The 20,112-nt window shown below is 39.6% G+C and overlaps 1 protein-coding gene across 1 annotated transcript in view; it reads right to left on the reverse strand.

Annotated features, from left to right (window-relative positions):
- The window catches only part of LOC113146152 (cadherin-4-like), a 214,607-nt gene that overhangs the window by 60,382 nt on the left and 134,113 nt on the right, over window positions 1-20,112 (reverse strand). Inside the window, exon 4 of the mRNA XM_026333461.1 lies at window positions 8,194-8,420. Within this exon, the coding sequence (XP_026189246.1) occupies window positions 8,194-8,420 (227 nt within the window). The remainder of the gene's footprint in view (window positions 1-8,193; window positions 8,421-20,112) is intronic.

Here is a 20,112-nt window from a genome sequence, read left to right on the forward strand (position 1 = left end):
TGTGAATTTCAGTCTCAAAGCATGAGAAAACATGACAGAAATATTTTTACAGTTATATTTAAAGTCTTTGTGAACTGTGAAAAAGTGTCAAGGTTCTTTCAGAGACTGTTTAGTGCTATGTAAGCCACCTGGCATGCTCTGTAATTTTAATGGATGGCAGCAGAGCACAACTCCGTTGCTATGGCTGTCAGGCTACATCTGATCCTACTAACAACTTGCTATACACAAATCCCACATTCTCTGTTCCAGTGGTTGCCAGACTTTTTCTGCACCCTGCCCTCTTTTTTTTTTTTTTTTTTTAAAGAATATTTTCAACACTACAGTCTTCTGGCCTTCTTGTCTATGTAATGCATTTAGTGGTCAAGCATGCCTTGAGACCCTGCAATAGCTCCCTAGGGTCCCCTAGGGGTCCCCCCCCTTTTGCGGACCACTGCTTTAATCCATCAGTGTAGCCAAATACAGTGGATTGTACCTTCACGTAGATGGAGCTGGATAATCAGACATCAAAGCAAACATTGTTACAAAGCTGTCTATCAGACTGATATTTTTGTTCACTGCTGGTGAAGAGGTGAATAAAGAAATTCGCATGCACCTGTAAAATCGACTCCTGCCTTGTTTTCCACAGCATGATGGCTACAATGGTCAATAGTTGGTTTAGCACCAGCTTGGAAAAACCTTAACCGTCACCAGACCAGCTGAGATGCCAGTAGCAAATGCAAATACTGATGGCACCCTTAGCTGCCTGAAAGTACGTTTCTCTGAATATAAGTAAATATGCTCTATCATTTGTTGCATTGAGGAGAGTAGAAGGCAGCTCTCCAGCTCCCCAACATTAAAGGCAGCCTGTGCCATCTCTCTCGTCACTGTGGTTCTGAATGTGCAATACGCATGCATGTATCTATTATTTGTGACCTACAGTATTTCTGTTATCACTATAGCTGAAGAGAATGCATGATGTTGCTATAGAAACCAATTGCACAATACAGAGCTAATGGACCCACTCACACACAAATTCACTCTTTCATTCATTCATTCACTCAATTACTCATGCTGACTCGCTCACCCACTGATGTACTGTATAGCTAGTCTTCATGTGACATTACAATAATTAGGAAGATCATTTCAGAAAGTTTTTAGAAATACAATGTGGCGACTTTGTGACATCAACTGGAATCATCAGTTCAATCATGAATTCTTTGATAAACACAAATTTCATTTTTCAAATGGCATGTCTTCATTACTGCAGGCGTTTTTCAGTAACTCCTAATATCATTATAAGATATGGTATCTTATACTATGTGTGGGGATTTGGGTGAATTATTTTTCCTCATTCACATTTTTCTTATTAAGTCAGTTAAGAAATTCGTTATAAATCATTTTAAATAACAGGATGTTGTGACATAAGTAAATTTTAAATTAATATACAACTGACTATGCTGAATGGAAGGTTTTCAAAATCTATTTAAATGTATGATAATTTGATGTTTTAATAATTTGACCATATTAGTCAGAACTGCATTGCAATTAATTCAAGTCAGAACATCTAAATACAAATTACAAGTTTCTGTGCTCTGACAACAAACCAGGGATCTTAAAGTAAATTTCTTGTATTAAGTTCTTTACCTTTTACCACTTTGTTTGCTCATGCAGGGTTAATAATAAAAAAAAATGGTTGACAAAGAGAAATAACCTCAAACTACAACCCCCCTAACCTATGCCTTTTTTTTTTTTTTGCACCGAAATTATAACTTAAAGTTAGTGTGAAAAAACATTGCAAAGGTAACAACAAGAAAAGGAAAAATAGCTCCAAGCAGTGGTTTACTAAAAAGCTATTTCAGTTCTTAAAAACCTAAACTCTATTGTGTGTAGTGTGCTGTATACTGTAATCATTTATTAAAATGTGTATTAAAAATGTGTCTAGGTAATTTGTACCACCATGTGTCAGGTCTGAGCAGGACAGAGCTGCAAAGTGTGAGCACATGGTGTAAGGTCGACGTGTGAGTATATGTGCATTTGTGTGAAAGAGACCATAAACTTCAGACTTTGTCATTTACACCGGGCATAAAAAGCCTATTAACAGAGAGAATGGGCTGAGGTTGGATTTACGGTCGTTTTTGGTAGACAGTGACAGCTGAATCCCAGACACACGCTTCAATCATACGGTGTGCTCCCATCATGCACTCCCTGCACAGACTCCCTGAAGGCAGAGAGGAATGACCATCACAAACCTGTCTTTTTGAAAGATGCTCAAATAAGGAACTTGAAAGGAGCCCATTTTTAATCCCCGCATGAACATTAACTCACCCATGAGTCAGAAGAGCTACATCAAATGCTGGGGCTATCAAGCATAGAGTCTATCTAAATTATTTCCACGCATTTCACATTGAAATACTGCGAAACGCATAGACTGCAGAGATTTTGCTTTATTAAACATGCTTCCAAAACAAACAAATGTTATTGAAAATACAGTATGATTGTGTGCAGATTGTGTGGAGATAATGACATATGTTTTTGTATTCAAGTACATTATACAATGCTTCTATGCCAAGATTATGTAGTGTACAGCATCTAAAGGCTTACATCTTAAATACCACGTGTAATGTCCCAAGGGCTACAGTAGATGTGCTCTATGTAGTGATCTAAAGATTATAATAAGTTGACAATCTGGGGAGTTGTTCTACAGTACTTTTACCAACACATCTCAGAGTTATGATCCAGTAAAAACATGCCAGGAATTCAGTCACGAACATCATTGCTGAAGCAATGCATCAGTTGCACTGTCTCAATCACGTTCCCCCGAGCTATCCCTTGCGCTGTGTGCTCTCTCCCTGCCCTTCTCCCCCAGTGTTATTGTTTTTCTCTGTCTCTCCTTCCCAGGCACTGGGTCCTGACAGCCTCTCTCAATAACAGTGATTCCTTAAGCACTGGGCTGTGTTAGGCTGATGGTGCCCCAGCAGGTAAAACAGCAGCACAGAGGTTCGCCTACCAAACACTCCTACCATGTCTGCCTCAGGGTCAGATATGGCATAATTATTCATCAACTTATTCAGCTTTTATTTTTTCAAGACAAACAGCAAATAAAAAATAATTGTGGAATAGAAAAATGGCTAAAAGGGGCATCAAACTTAATGAGCGCATTTACTTTTAATACATGAGGTAAAACTTTTTTCTCATAGCCCACTTGTGCTAAAATTTGGTTATAATGAAATACTTTTAAACTGTGGAATTGCTAAATTTACTTAACTTTCACTTCACCACTGTGGATATAATCTAAGGGCACTGGTACAAATTATTTAAATGTTAAGCCATGGGTGAAAAATAGAAATATACAGTAATATCTATTGTTCAACTACAGTATTTTTAGTTTAAGCTTTACCTGTAACATTTTAGCAATATTATCAGTAGTCCACAACTGAACCCATGACCTTTTAAATCATGAATACCATTTGTGCTATGAAAGTTGTAATATGCAGGGGCTGAGATTTGGCAGTTTTTAATCAAATATTGGATAAGGCTATTGTTCAAACTGAACAGTGTAGCAATCCTGACTGTAGCTGTGCACCTTACCAGTGCTGTGTTACACAGAGAGAATGAACAATGATGCAAGACGAAGTGTAAAGGAAAAAAAAAAACAATACAAATGCAAACCACTCACCAGAGAAAACTGCTCAGTTTCATTACAGTAAGGAAAACAGTACAGGCTGACAGTGGAGGATAAATGTACATGCTCCATGTCTGTATGTATGTACATACAAGTGGGTTTTTGTGTGAGTGGGTGGGTGTTCATGTCAGAGTCCAAGAAAAATCTCTGCTTGTGAATCCAGAAGCATATGAAAAAGAAGTTCAATCACCATACATTTACATATAAAGAGGCTAGTGTTTTTTTTACAGCTCTTCCAATTTTTCATTTTATATTTCTTCTACACAATATGTACTGTAGCCTTACAGTTTTTCCCCAGCAGTTGACATTTGAGGATAAAAATAAAATACAACACAGGAGCAAGCTACACTGTTGGAAGATGGGAATGGCTTCTGGCACATATTGAAAGCTGAGGATTCTGTACAATGCAATCCATAAAAAGTGTCTCTGTTCTTGCCTGGTCAAGGTCCCATGGAGGGTTGGCTTGTATCTGCCAGCGGAAAACAATGCTTTCAACTCTGACTTCATTAGATGGACACCCATGAGAAAAGCTTTTAGGGCTGCTTTAAAGGAAATGTGTCAAACAGCCTGGTACATGTATGTGGGTAGGTAGGTAGGGGTGTTCGGTGTGGAGGGGCATGGGTATGACATGTTTAGTTTCATCAACTAAGCACTACATTTTAGGCATCATGTACACTGTGCAGTCCAGGGCACATTCAGTAATAGAGCACAGGAGAATCTAGAAGAAGATAAGATCTTATTTTGGTATTACACTGAAAGAAAGACAGGTTGAAAGCAAATCCAATATTCACTCTCTTATTGGCTCTATTTTTGGTCTCCACCAGCTCTTGACAGCAAATCTCTCTCTTTCTTCACTATAGTCAGATAGTCAGATTCAGTCAGATAGCAATCGATAACTTAGTATTTAGTTTGTTGCTTAACAAGCATGCTTTCTTGTAATTTGACTGTATTTGGAAATTGTGCTGATCAGGGCAGCAAAACTGAACTAAACCAAAACAATGAGTTACAAAATGCTAAAATACTCAAAGGTTGAAGGGAAACGCAAAGATGGTCTGAGACTTTAAGATCTTTTCCATAATTTGATCCCTGTGATGTCATGCCATGTGATTCACTGTAAATATAAACATATTATTTATAGTAGATTTAAATATGCAGTAATACACAAATGTTGTAGGTACTTTTTGGATGTAGATCCTTATTCATCTTGCAATGGCATCAGGAAGAAATCTAATCAGTCTTAAATTCCTTCTGCACCATGACAACAAGCCCAGAAAAACAGAGTAGAGCTAACCAAAACTTTTTAATAAAATGAATCCTGGATAAATATGGTAATATGCCCAGAGTGTGAAAATCTAATTAAAATACAGCATATTTAAATGCTTTCTGTTTCTCAGGGGAAGGAAGCACTTCCTCCTTTGGCCACTAGAGGAGCTATAACCCCTGAAACAGACAAAAACTCAATCACGCTCATGAACCTGAGCAGCGTGCTCTCATGCTGAAGGCTCCTTTGCATTCAGTCCATATTCAGGAATCCAATCTCTGCCAAGTACAACATGCCTATGTGCGCAAACAGGGTTTGTCAGCTGAGCGGGATGAGACAGATGTGAGCTGGGTCTGGACAAATGTATTCTTTTTCTTCAAAGATGAACCCTTAGTGGGGTTGGCTGCAGGGGGTGGTTGCCCCACATCCCACCAGTGCAGTGAGGAAAGGCAGAGGTGGAGCAAGACATGTTTGGGATGGAATGAAGGGAATCAGGAGAAGCGTTGTCAGAAGCAGATGTGACCCCTCCTCCCTCCCCTCCACTTGTCTAAATAAGTCATGCTCCAGATCCTTTTATCTACACATGCTAACAGGTACTAGTGAGTTCCCTAAGGACAGATGTAGAGAGAAAAAGATGAAGAAAAAAAACAGAGAAAGAAATGGAGACAGAGAAAGAGCTGTGCCCATCACTGTTGCAGAAGGCTTAAGTGGGTTTTTCTCTAGCCATGGTGTAATTCTGATCAAACCCTGCAGCTCTGATTCCTCTTTCCTATTCACACTCACATAGAAATAGAGAAAATACAGGAAGGTGATGAAATTGATTTAAAAAAAAGGACCAAGCTATGCAGAGATGTCTGTGAACATTTCAACTACTATGAAAGATGGAGGATAAGGAGCAGAAGTAAACCAGAGCCAGATATCAGAATATTTAATAACAGCTTCACAGATCCCACAGATTTAAAGGTTGTGCTATTTATCTTAATCCAAAACAGAGGGGGCACAGACACTTTGACATGCAGCCCTGCACAGATTAAACCTATAGACTTCAAACATAAAACACTTTATTACCTTAACAAAGGCGCACCCACACATAGACCATACACAGCAAGGAAAATTTAATGCAAAATTAGTATAATTCACACTTGATCCGACATAATCTAAATACAAAAAAAAGTAACATTCTTTTACACATACCAGATACACATGCTTATGCACACTAATGCTATGTGAACAGGAGTCACTGAGTGTGAAATGGATGCAGCCCCACAGCTCTGGTGCCATCAGCCCTAGCCAGCTGGCGGTGGTCCCGGCTCTTCCTCTCCATGCCACTGCATCCCCAAAAACCCTGCACGCTTTGATATCAGCCAGCCCCTGGCTACCGAGACATCTGGAAGTTATTATTCAGCAGAGCACGCCACAAAGCGTCATTTCCATAATGAAACATCACATTTTGTTTCAGTGCCCTGCTTTCTGCGCCTGCTCTCGCTGCATAAATGCTTGTTCCAATATGTAGCGTATTTCTGACCTATGACCCTGTCTAGCTCCCCCATCGTTTGTCTGTCTGGCTACTAGGATTCTTCATATTAGTTAACTCACTAGAAAACGAAGTACGCTAGTCATTTGACCTTTAACACACCAGTTTAATATTAAAGTTCATACCATACTAACTGGAGAACCATTTGAAGCAGAATGAATTACAGAAGTGTGAGAATGAAGGATAACCTATTCAGAGCCAGAACAACATACTCATCCTTACACCCACTCTCAATAATAGATCCTTTGTTGGCCGATGTCCCACTCCGCCTCTCTATTTGTCTCTGACTGACTTTGTATCATCTCTTCTGTTTTCTGGCCCTGCATTTTACAAAGCTGAAAGCTATTTCTTTTCAGGTTTTACATGGTTTTAATTGCCACAGCAACTCTCAAATCTGGTCAAAGTGAAATTAATTGAAAAATAATCTGAAAGGTCAGTCCTTCAACCATTCAAACTGACCTTGCTGGCATCAGAGACGTTTTATGTCTGTGTGCTTCTTTTTCAGTTTACATTTAAATCTAAAGTTTAGTTTATTTTTGGCCTTGAATTACTAAGCAATGACAGTATGGTTCAAAATGGCTGCTAAAGCCCATTTAAAATGCTTTCAATATCTTTTTTAACTTACATTTAACAATGAATGGTTTATCTTTCTATGAGATGCAGCCACCTGTTAACCTGAACTACAGCAGGTAGATGAAGCAAATGAAGGTCTGTGCAATTCAGTCATCTTAATTTTTTGTCATGACAAAAAAAAAAAAAAAAACATACTTTTTTGGCTATTTAGAGGAGATGACAATAATTTTTAAGTTGACATGAAACAAACATTTGCATATTTACACATCTGGCAGACACAGAGTTGTGTTTTTGCCTTGTAGATGTGTTTTGTATTTGACCAACTCCGGAGGGAGATATCTGGCTATTTAACTGCTAAATGCTCCCCTATGTTCAAATTGTCTGTATGCTGGGAAAGTACTGTACAGTGAATTTTTAGATCTTTTTTGCTGAGAACAGCCAGAAATGACACTATGGGAGCATTAAAAGTGAAGTTGGGTGATAAGTTTAGGTGGTTTTATCACTAAAAACGCTGCCTTTAACATTAAGAAGTAATATGATCTATTACTATTATAAATACATAAGATTATAACTGCGTTAAGTTTTGTTTTATACCACTGTCAGTTTATTATAAACACAAATGTAAGCTGCTATAAATTGTATCTGCTTTTTAAGGCCAGGGTGGGAAAGCTGGTTCCTACAAGATCTAAAAACCACATACTGTGTTTTCCAGAATTGCAGTAGTGAAAACTGGTCTTCTAATTAAAATCTGATACTGACTATTGCATCTGGACCTGTGCTGTTGTGTAGTCATGGGGACAGTTGAGCTCAGGCTCCTCAGTCCTTGGCTGACCTCTGACAGCTTTTAAATAGAGGAGGAAGAGTCGTGGACCCCTGGGGTATCCAAGGCACAGGATGTTTTCCAATAACAGCTTACGGCTGAGGGGAATCATACTCTCCCCCTGTGGCGGCATGATTCTATCACTTTTAACCATGTGCTACTGTGACTTCTTTCTGCTCCAATCTCTCTCTTTCTCCCCAAGGAGTTTTGACCTGATTCTCGGTTCCTACTATCACCAGACCACTGGAGAAAATGTGATAGGAAGACGAAATTCTGGGATGATGATTGAAATTTGAAGCATGATATTTGTATCTGTGCTTGTGCCCAGTAAGTGCATGACTCACCTCATCTTCATTTTGTTGAGGTGATGGTGGGTCAGTTATTGCCAGCTGAACCACAGTCTCCCAGACATGTTTGTGTGGACCGCTCGCTGTTAGTTTAAACTGGACCGGTTTTTCCAGGCTGGCGTCTCCTCCCTGGGTAAAGATGGACCCATCTGTCCGCACGCTGAAGATGGGGTCACTGCTCTGGAAAACCACAGCTTGGTTCCCATTGCAGTCATCAAACTTCACTGTAGACAAGAGAATTGAGGAAAATTTTAATATACTATTCATTAAAGCAGCTGATATAAGCAGAGATAATTAAGTAACGTATGTGATGGTATATCGCAAATCAGGTGAATCTGCTTTTTCCACACATACACGCTTTTACACACACCCAGCCACACACACAAATGCACACACACGCACACACACACAGAGTTAGATGAATACACAGACAGTATATCTGCAGTCTACCCAGACTCAGTAGGAGGGAGATAGAGTGACTACTTAGAGAGACTGTGTTACTGTGCTTGATTTGACCATTAGTCTCCATTAGTTAGTAGGTAGTTAGATACTAATAGGTCAAAACACCACAAGAATAAGACTATTGAGGGTCTTTGTAAGAATAAGACTATTGAGGATCTTTCTCTACAGCTGCATGTGAAAAACAATCCAAATAATGCTATGATGTGTGTTGTGGAGTTTCACAGACCTTGCAACTGAATTTATCTATTGCCGGATCAATCCGGATGTCTAGTAATTAACTGGTAGAATTACACAGAGGATGAACTGCTGATAATAGAAACAAATACAAAATATACAAAACAAAACTTTATATACAATACAATCATTTCACCTGCACTGTTCTCTCAGGAAACACTGAAACATGCAACATAAACCAACTTGAAATAGGCATCTGTTTACATTTACAAATGTAAATGGTTTGTTACTGTTTCACAGAAATGTAGTTTAAAGTACATGATTTAGTATAGTGATATATAGAATATAGTATAGAATAGTGTGCTTGTACACCAAGATATGCTTTCACATCCAATAACACAAATGCCTTCATTTCCCCCTTATTGGCCCAGTCTCTTATAGTAGCTTGAGAAGATACAAAAACTTCAAACCATTGTTTTTAGGGTTATTACATCTATAGCCCAGAATGCATCAGCTTCACTTACAGTCATTGTTAATACCTCTGCAGGGAAATGTCTTTCTGCACTTAGATGATATGGCTTATTTTTAAGCACTTGTACATATAACGTAAAATTATTTATATAGCCATCACAAATTTACTTCGAAAGGCTTAACAAATTTGTGCAGCACAGGACACAGAATATGAAAAAAATCCCTCTCAAAAATATTTGGAATAAATGTTTGCCTGCTGTGCACCTTCATCAAATGTTGTCACCCTATTAATAGGGCTGACTCTTTATACACCATCACCAATTGTGACTTTTGTTCCTTATATAAAGGTCCCTTAATTGTAACACATGATGGACAAATGCAGAATGCCCCGACTGAAGTATAGAGCTTCAGCTTTAAACATTAATTTTCATATTAAGAGCTGAACTTGTTGAATATTAGTTACTGCTTCCAATCAGTAGTTTGAGTATAGTGAAAGAAAGCATACATTTCAGTCACTCATCATAAATTCAGTAGAAATATGAGGAGTTTCAGTTGACCGTGCACACCAGAGATTTGTGTTCTCCTTTAATAGACAATAAATACTTTTACTGCCACATTAAGAGTATTGTATAGTAACAACCCCGTATCGAGCTATGTTGTTGGGGCACTTTGTGTTTGATTGTCTATGAAACTCTGCCGCTGCTCATGAGAAGATGAGTCATAGACAAGTGTAACCCATACTGGCCTCTCATCCTCACTACCTTCCTCCCTCACGGCGCCCGCCGCCTTCCCACTCTGGGATTACAATGTCTAGACGGAAACCCTGAGCTGAAGGCTATAACTCACTGTCGAATCTTCTCTTTTTCTCTTCCCTTGTCTTTACAACAGCTGAAACAAGGCCTCCATTACAGAAAGTAAACTGCAAGTAAATCCAGCTTTTTGTTCTGTCTGGCCCTAAATATGCCTGTGTCAGGACACTTTTCTCTAAGACCAGATGTCCAGACAGCCTCTCAGAGCTTAGTCAGAGGGGACAGCTCTTCAACAACACTCTGTCCACTCAGTGTAGCAGGTGCTGCACAAGTGTCCAGGTCTAGACAGGAGAACACATCAGAGATGGATTACATCAACCCAAGGGGCCAAAAACCCTGTTCTGTTCATGAACATTTTTACCCCAAACAAAACAGGCTAAAAAACTTTCTTTTTGTTTTCCATTACTTTTGCAGATTCTCAAAGATTAGATTTGGTAGATTGGGAGCAACAATAACAACACACCAGTTGACAGAGCTTTGTATGAATGACTGACTATATTGACAATGACTTGAAGTAAAAAGAAGTCAAACTTAAAGCATGATTTATTGTATTTCAGAAAAAAAACAGAAAAAAGAGGCAGGGGATCTGTTGCCCTTTATCTTACTGTCCTCCAATTATTATCTCCTCAGTCTCTCTCAGCTAGGCAGGCAGCCAGCAGTGCAGCAATACTGCGGTCATGGCTGGTAGACTGATGTTTCATACTGAGGGAAGGAATACTCAAGGGCTGGGGAGTATCATAAACCATATCTAAAAAAAGCATTTACATATGGGCCTTAAATATCATTAAAGAAGGATTTATTATTTTCTTTTTTTTTTTTCAAAAATAATCTGCCAAGCACATAATCTGTGTTTATTTGATGAAAATAAAAGAGAATAAGTCCTATGGAAATTTGTGTGAAAATCTGCAGACATTACAAAGATTTGCAAATACTATATCTCAAGGTGCATATCGCCTCTCTCCCAGTACATGCTGGGAAAGGCTCCAGTTCTGGTGATTCTGCAAAAAAAAGCAGGTATAGAGAATGGATGGATAGATGGATTATTCATTTAGAGCTGTGCATAAGCTTGTTTATTATAAACCATTGTCTTCAGCATGAAGCACACTAACTTTTGGGTGATGATAAAAGGCCTTATTTATGTCTCATATACTGATAATCAATTTAAAATCGTAATCGTCTATATCCCATTTTATTTCTTAGTTCTTAGAAAAAAACTACAATCTTAGGTCAGTGGTGGCTGATATACAAATAGCAAAAACAGAACATAAAATTTTATAAGAGAGATTATAAAAATCGGCCAACAACAGAGCAATGAAGCTCAATGGTGTAGGGCTGCACATTAACAAGTCATCAAGTGGACCCAGGTAGTGCATTGATCTGGCAAATAACTCAGACAAACCCAGTGTGCCATGCAGCAAGCCCAGGTCTGCTCCACCGTCAATGTGAGCAGTCCAACCCCTAAAATCTTAAAAATGTCTGTTCCCTCAGAGCCACATTATATTTTACAGTATATGATTTCTTTATCACTATTGCTTGGAAGGCAGTCAAATGGTGCTTTGTGTGCTTGGATATCACACTCCTGCCCCATCTCCTGTTTTTTCCTAATTAATGCTTGCTTCTCCCTCAAACAAGACAAGGACAAGGAAGAGAGGTATGTTGAAAAGAGTTGTGACCTTCTTGTGGTGTTCTCTGGACAGCCTGACAGAAAGTGGGTGACAAGTGTTGAAAGGAAAGTGAGAAAGGGAAACAGTCGGTGGAGAGGAGAGAGAAAGCTGAGGAGTGACAGAAAGAAGGTGAGAGGAGAGCGGGAGAAGGGAAGGGCAAACACAGAGGAAAACAGAAAGATAGATGAGCGGATGAAATGTGTGTGGAGGTGGCAGAGCGACAGTGAAATTAATGTAAGACCAATATAAAGAAAAAGGAAACCGAGGAGATGTAGGTAGATTGCAGATACTAAAGAGAACTCTAGAGGCAGGTTTCTATATATATATATAGAACATATATATATATTTATATATATGTAACATAGCAAATTAACCACTTCCTACTAGTCCTGGGTCAGACTAATCTCTGCTGCAATCAGGGCCATTGACGACAAGTGAGGAGAAAGCAGAAAGAAGAGAATGAAGATGATGAGGAGGAGGTGAGGTGGACGCTTGGGAGGCCAGCGGATGGGGTCCTGGCACTGCGATCCTGGCTCCCACTCACACAGGCACATTGGAATGGATGGGCTGCTCAGATGGCTGTTTAAACAGGTTAATTGGGCTGGCCTCCCGAGAGATCAGGACAGATGGATAAATGGATAGAATGCGAGAGGAGAGAAAGACAGAGCAAACGAGGGACAAACAGAGAAGGATGGAGCTCAGAGAGATTGAAACAACAAATGGAGGCATGAAGGGATGGATGGCAGGAGACGAGTATGGCCGCCGATCAGAGGCACCATGGGGAGCGTGCAGTCTAATCAGAGCAGCACGGAACTCTACAGTGGACTGGGTCCTCAGTTACTGACCTAACAGAGCCGGATCCACTGTCCACTACGGATAGACTATGAAGGGACAACAAACCTGTGGTGGAAGCATGTTTAAGCAAGGAGCTGGTTCACCGATGTGACATCATTTAGACCAGTTCATCCCTCCACCCTTCCTAGAAACCCACAAAGGGATGGCGGCAGTGACCAGCTGCCATTACAACAATGCTCACAGTGTGCAAGCTCACAGAGACACAAACTGAGAGGGAGCATGCAGTGCATACAGAGCAGTTTCAAACTGTGCATGATCGTCCAGAAATCGAGTGCACAGACAAAACATTAAACCAAATATACATTCTCCAACATTTTCCTTTTCATGAAAAGAAACCTAGGATTCACATAAAGTACAAATGGATTAAGTATTACACAAAACTAAAAGCTACTTATTAACCAAATATGCATCAAAGCAAAGCGCCTGTATTGAAACAACTTTTTAAACTTGCTTGTGTTGGTTAAATTATCTGTTTTATGTTTTTAGTTGATTTTATGTCCACATGCACTTGGGAAATTCAGACAATGGACTTCTGTCATGTTTGGCAACAACAAAAGCGCGACGAATTCAAAAAACGCTTTTAATGAGATGAGAGTTTTTAACTCTTTTAAGTTCCCAGAGGCAAAACTGTGATGGCTAATATTAATCACAGCTTCACAAAGTTTTCTGTTTCACTTTTCTCTTCAGTGATGAGAGACTGAAAGAGGCTTTGTCTGGTTGAGAGGAAATAGAGAACATGCAAGTTGAAAAGTTTGTATCCATCAGTAGACATTGCCTGAATATTCATAATAAAAAGGTGAATGGGAATGAGAAACAAAGGGCCATCTCCTTTGCTTTTAAAATAATACTCAAATTTTGGACAGTTAAACATCTTCCTGCATCAGCTTTTTTCCCGTTTCTGTTTCTTAAAACTCTTCCTGACTCACTTATATAGCAACACACTTCTGCTGCAGCCAACTGTGTATCATATAGTTAATGTACAGTCGAGTTGTGTGTGTCCTGGATATGAATGGCCTGTGGGGTCTTATGTAAAATTGAGCAGCTTTACTCTGTGTTTTGTCTGGTTGAAAACCGATACACTTTATTTCACTGATCCACTCTCTCTGGGTAAAATCCAAGATGTCAGCATGTGATATAGGCTGAAGACAAAGCATGACAACATTTTACCTAAAAAACACCTCTCGTACTTTGGTACAAAATCCTATCTGTTATTACTGTCCTTCTACATTCAACCAAATGATTAAGCAAAGGCTCAGATACAATGAAGTGCTTAAGGCAAACACATAGCTACTAATAGCAGCATGCATATGGACTACATGTGAACTGTGCCTACTGCAAGAGTGAAGGTCATAGACCTCCTAACTATTTGTGTTTATTGTAAAACAGCAATTAAAAAGATGCTTTGTTTGGGCAGTATGGTACTATTTACATACTGTATGTATAGTCCAGCTGACTTGCTTTTGGAGTTACAGTTACAAATTTAATTTGCTTTTGTTTAAAGAAATGGTGTTGGGCATTTTAAAACCTTTAAAACATGGCAGCCAGCCTATAGCAAAACTTCTGATTAAAAAGTCCACACTTAAATAGTGAGGGTAAAATCTTATGGCTAATGGATTCATACCTGAATATAATAAAGGGGCAGCTGCTGCAACTGTGTTTGGTTAGGGTGAACCTGTTCCAACAGGCTGGTTGATCTCAGAGCTGCTGGAGACCTGGCATGCATACTGCTGACTGCAGTATCAGCAAATCAGTAATGCACAAACACACATGCGCATTGTTACACATATTTGCAGAGAGACTGACCACAAAGCCAAGGTTTTTAACTGAATCAGTGTCTGTCTAATAACTGATTAGTATTCCTCCAATCAAGCACAATTGATAGTTTTGTCTAGTTGTGCTTGATTGGCCCCTATCAATTCATCTCCCACAGCAAGAGGAACTGAACAGCTGCCTAATCTGGCATCAGGACTCCAAATAAAAACATTGTATTACTGCCTTTGCAACACAGAATAGAAGAGGCATAAACATGTATGAACAAATGCCTACCTGTACCTCTGACCATGACCAAAATAAATCATCAAACCAACAGCGAATATACTGATATCACACAATAAAATGCCAGGCACAACATAGAAGCCTAACCATCTCAATACAAGTTCTGCTGTTGTGATGTAGCTATAGCTCTCTGCTTAGTACATATATCCATCCATCCATCCATTCATTCATTTTCTATACCTGCTTATTCCTAACCAGAATCCCAGGGATTTGCTGGAGCCTATCCCAGCTCTCTTTGGGTGAAAGGCAGGGGTACACCCTGGACAGGTCACCAGTACATCACAGGGCCACATAGAGACAAACAAAGACAAACAACCTCACACACTCACTCCTATGGGCAATTTAGAGTCACAATCAACCTGACATACATGTTTTTGGACTGTGGGAGGAAACTGGAGTACCTGGAGAAAATCCACGCAAGCACAGGGGGATCATGCAAACTCCACACAGAAAGGCCGGGTTGCAAACCCAGGACCTTCTTGCTGTGAGACAACAGTGCTAACAGTGCTCTATATTGTTTTTATTAAACACAAATTTTCTTCTTCATCTTATCTGCTTTTGGTGAGATATGGAAATGGAAGAAAAAGAGAAGGAGAAAAGTAAAATCAAGACTCTTGGCAATTAGGATAGGCTTTAGTGGTGATTAGGGAAGAAGACGATAAAAGAGAGAGAAGGATCAGGCATAATAAACCCTCTCCAAGCAAGAGAAAAGCCCTGCTGCAGAAAATCAGAGAAGGAAAAAAGACCAGAATAAAAGTACTGTAAGCACAAACCCCAACTCCCCCAACTTCTTTTTTTTGCAGCAGTGGGTCTGCAGTGCTGGACATCAGGTTTAGTTGTTCTGGAGTGCACACACATAAATGCAGAAATACACAGTTAACACAGTCAAAAGGTATTTAAACAGGAAACCACAGCTCATATCCTTACGCCCCTCTCATTCCCTTACAGCAGTGATTCGCAGGACTGGGGGAGGGGATCAAATCTGAAACGCTCTGGCGGTTGCGGTTCAGTGCATTTTCTGGATCAATAGTCTACAAATTCAATGATGGATTTGATACGTACAGTATAGGTTAGTGTTCCCTAGAGCCTTGGCCCAGATTTTGTATCACCACTGTACTATACTGCACTGCCTAAAGCAGCAAGAGATCGGATACAGTCTGACCAAAAGAACTTAACACACAAGAGTGCAGCAGACTGAGGTCAGCATGTGTGCGCTTGTGTAACATTGTCTGGCGTCTGCAGGACTGTTTGTGGCTCTTGAGCATTATAGTTGATGGTGGAGGAAGTGTTCATAGTTATATAAGAGTGGATTAAGACTGCGGACGGACGATGGTCTTGTCTTTGAGAGTGTACAGTTTAGTCTAAGAAATATTTCTTCTGTCAGCAGTTTGTGTCAAGTTGGGTTCTGCAGGATTTTGAGTTGCTTTCATGCATTCTAATTTTGTTAACCTTATCTCAGCCCTTGGACTGGTCAGTCGACCCTCAGGACCAAACAGACTCAAGAGTTAAGTGTAGCAGCAGCAAACCCAAAGACAGCACAGCTGCATATACACAGTATATCTATCAGCTCCCTCTGGAGCAATTCCCAGTCACAACCCAATCCTGATCCAGTGCATCTTTTCTTATACTCTTTCACTGGAACAGAGGAGGGGAAATACACATACACAGTATAAAGTACAACTACTATAAAAAGGAAGCTTAGTGCAGGCCATAAAAAAACCCCCCAAAAAAACAAAGGCTTCAACTTTGCCTTTATTTCTGTTTGCCTGCAAGCATCAAATATGCTTCTTGTAAAGAAAAAGAAATCATTTTCATATCGTTTTCTCAAGCTTCCCCAAGGAAGCGAACAGCACACAATTGCTTTCCCCAACTGCTTGAGGAAATGCAGACTGTGTTTCTCAAATCTAATCAACATCTCTCTATCAAAACTTTACGAAAAGGTTCTGTTTTCCAATTGTAAGGGTCAGAGCATAAACCAGAGAAATCCCTCTAGCCTTTACACTGTGGAAAAACATATATGTAATTGCACAATCCACAAACAACATATTTTTTCAGTAATAAGAGTATACAGTATCACTCTTTTTTTCCCAGGGAGAAATAGCCATCAGGCTGTGATCCCTGAAATCTGATGGTGGACTGTGACTAAACCTCGCAATTAGTGGGTCCGGAATTTCACTGAGATTGGAACTGAGCTGAAAGTTCAACTAATGAAAAAAATCTCATCCCTCAACTCCATGAATGAGTAAAATGACTAGAAATAAAGAGCAGTAATTAATAGTGGTGATCACCGAGCTGTAACACTATGTAGTAAAGGCTTCATAGATTTCTTCATGTTACACTTTTTATTTAAAATACATTTACTATGTATTGATTTCTCAGTTAAAACTGGATAAAATATTCTGTATTTTAAAAAATGGTCCTGTATGAATCACCTAATCATCAAACTTTAATAATGACATACAGCTTTAAAAATGGCTGTCATTGCTAAGACAGCTTTATTGTATGCTAGAGAAATGCAAATTAGCCCAATATTCCTAGAAAATTCATCCATATTCCGCAATTTTGCAGCTTACACTTAACCATTTTAAACCATTACCATTGTTTAAGTGTTTTTGCTGCCTTACCCAAGCCATTTTTGCACAACTGTCCAAAGTCAGTATTCCTGTGGGGTGACAGAGCTGACTTAAACAGTACTTTGCCAATTTAGCTGCAATCCTTCAATACTGCTGGGTTCATGATAAACAGTTAAAAAAAATCAAGGTAACAGCGTCATTTTTATTCTTCCTCATCAAAATCTGGCACCTGCATTACCTACTGTACCTAACTCAACTGGCAACAGTTTAGAGATTTAAGTGTATTATCCTGGTAATGGCCAGCACTAATTTTTTCACATATGCAGAACTTCTCTCCAACAAACTGGCAGACATCCCCTCAAAGGTTTGATTTGAGATTCTAGTAACAGTGAAGTTATATCACCTGTGTGTGTGTCTATGTGCATACAAGATTGCACGTGTGTATGTGTGTGTGTGTGTGTGTGTGTGTGTGCGTGTGTGTGTGTGTGTGTAAACCTGTAAGCTAGAGTATAGTGTCATAGAGCAATAAATATAAGTCAGTAATGATTACTAACAACATCTTCCTGAGGGAATCTGTGTCATTATGTGTCATTACATAATATTTTTCTACTACAGTATGTAGCATCATTGAACCCTCTTGTGGGCTGAATGAGCAGCAGCCTTTACAGAGAAATGACTGATGAGTCTTAAAACTGTACGCTAAATGTGTCTTGTACTCGATAAACCAATAACCCAAAGAATAACTGAGCTGAGTGGTTTCTATGTGTTTTTGTGTCTACGTGTGTGTTTGTCTGCACACACAGGCTTGAATGGTCTAACTATCTCTCCTGTGGGTGAAAGTGTGAAATAGAGAAACGCTTTACTGCAACTGTTGATAAGGTGTACACTGATATGACGAACCTGTCAGGTAACACCTATACACTGGCTAACACCCTTAACTCGCTGTCAAACACACACAAACGCATACACATAAACACATACACACAAACAGCATGGAGAGAAAAACACAAAGGCTGGGGGTTGAAGGAAGCTGGCAGAGAAGGGCTCATAGAGATACAAAAACCACTGTGCAGCACTATGTATACCCCCCACACACACCTCACCAATACAAATCCTCCAGTACACGCAAACAAACATGCATGCTTTACAAACAAATCCACATATATCATGTCACACTGCCAGAGGTGTGACAACGTTCAACAACGTTTACTGTAGCAAATTGTTGGGCAATCTAGCAAGAGAAGGCCCTGGAGCTCTATTGAAGAGGCCATGTGCCACGTGTCTTGTGTCTGTGTGTCACATGCTGTACATAAATACACACTCATGCATCAGTGTGAGCTTAGGCTGTGTGTGTGTGTGTGTGCGTGTGTGCGTGCGTGCGTGTGTGCGTGTGTGTGTGTGTGTGGTCTGCTTATGGTATGTTTTATCTGTATAGGGGAAATAAATTAGCAGAGCTAGCAGGTTGCTTTGACAAGTCCTGTTAATGAGAACATCCTCCAGAGCCTTTTGGGCCAGGCAGAGAAAGCAGAGGCCGTGATCATCTGTTCAGCCTGGAAGATGGCATGGAGGGAGAGAGGATGCAGAACAGCAAAAAAAAAAAAAAAAAAAAAAAAAAAAAAAAAAAAACTGCACAATTAGTTCATACCATCTGTAGGAGAAGTGCTAATGTGTAGCTGGAAGTATGAGCAGTGGAAAAAGGGGAAGGAAAAATAACAATAAGTATAGAAAAAGCAGATCTGAAAGGAAATGTTCAAATTATACATAGATGGTAAATGTAAACTGCACTGAAATAAGGTTTTTGTATTTAGTCCGAACATTTGCACACTATACAATCCTAATACTGAAAAATTAGATGACATTTAGAAGTCATAAAGCCTCTAGGCAAACATGCTTTAGAGATGTACAGCACTGTCGCAAAGTCAAAACTTGCCAAAGGCAAATTGTCCCCATGTGACAGCTTCATTTGACTCAGTGAAACTGAGTTAAACATGTTCTGACAAAACTAAAATGTTGCATTAAACATCTGGAATGTAAGAATATAATACTTTGAACATTAGTCTAACACTGTGCTGCAATTTACATTATGTACTCTGTGTATAGTAAGTGCATTGTATGCATACAGTTATAGTAAGTATAGGATGTTCATGCTAACACATGCAGATGGACACAAAAACGCACAGACACACACACATGGATTTGTGATATGTTGCCAATTTGGCTATAGCTGCATCACCTGCACCTGGCTTAGTGAGGCAAAGCCAACTGGCTCCTTGTGAGTTTGGAAAATCACAACCCAAGTTGAGGGGTTTAGAAATGCATGAGGTGCTTTGCTGTGTAGCATTACCATGATTCATCTTCACAAAACTGCAAAAGCTTGTGATAATCGCTTTAGCTAATCCTTGCACGGTTTGGGCAAACAAGCATGGAGAGAGTGAAGGGGTGGTTCTTTAACCCTGGGGGAGGAGTGAACTGGGTGACGGTGTCAGTGTGGGTACAACATGGTCAGAGTCAGAGGTGTGTGTTTGGTGTGTAAGTGTATGTGCACATGTATCACAGCAATCAACCTCAGATGCTCAAGCATACATCCAAAAATTCAAACCAGCATAAATGAAATGTAAAAATATAATATGAAATGAGACTGATGGGTGGAACCAGTTACTAAATGTTTCACTTTAGGATGGGGTTTGATTATGGAACAATATAAAATGAATGGGTACACTATTTGCTCAGGTGCACATCTATAGGCACAGGTGATACATGTTGCATGCCTGTATGTTTGCGGACTGTGCAGGCCAGCATCTGTGTCCAAGCATATCCATCATTTTCTGTCAGTCACACAAGCACTGCCTCTTA

The sequence above is a fragment of the Mastacembelus armatus genome, chromosome 7 (genome assembly GCF_900324485.2).
Source record: "Mastacembelus armatus chromosome 7, fMasArm1.2, whole genome shotgun sequence".
In the NCBI taxonomy this organism is placed as follows: domain Eukaryota; kingdom Metazoa; phylum Chordata; class Actinopteri; order Synbranchiformes; family Mastacembelidae; genus Mastacembelus; species Mastacembelus armatus.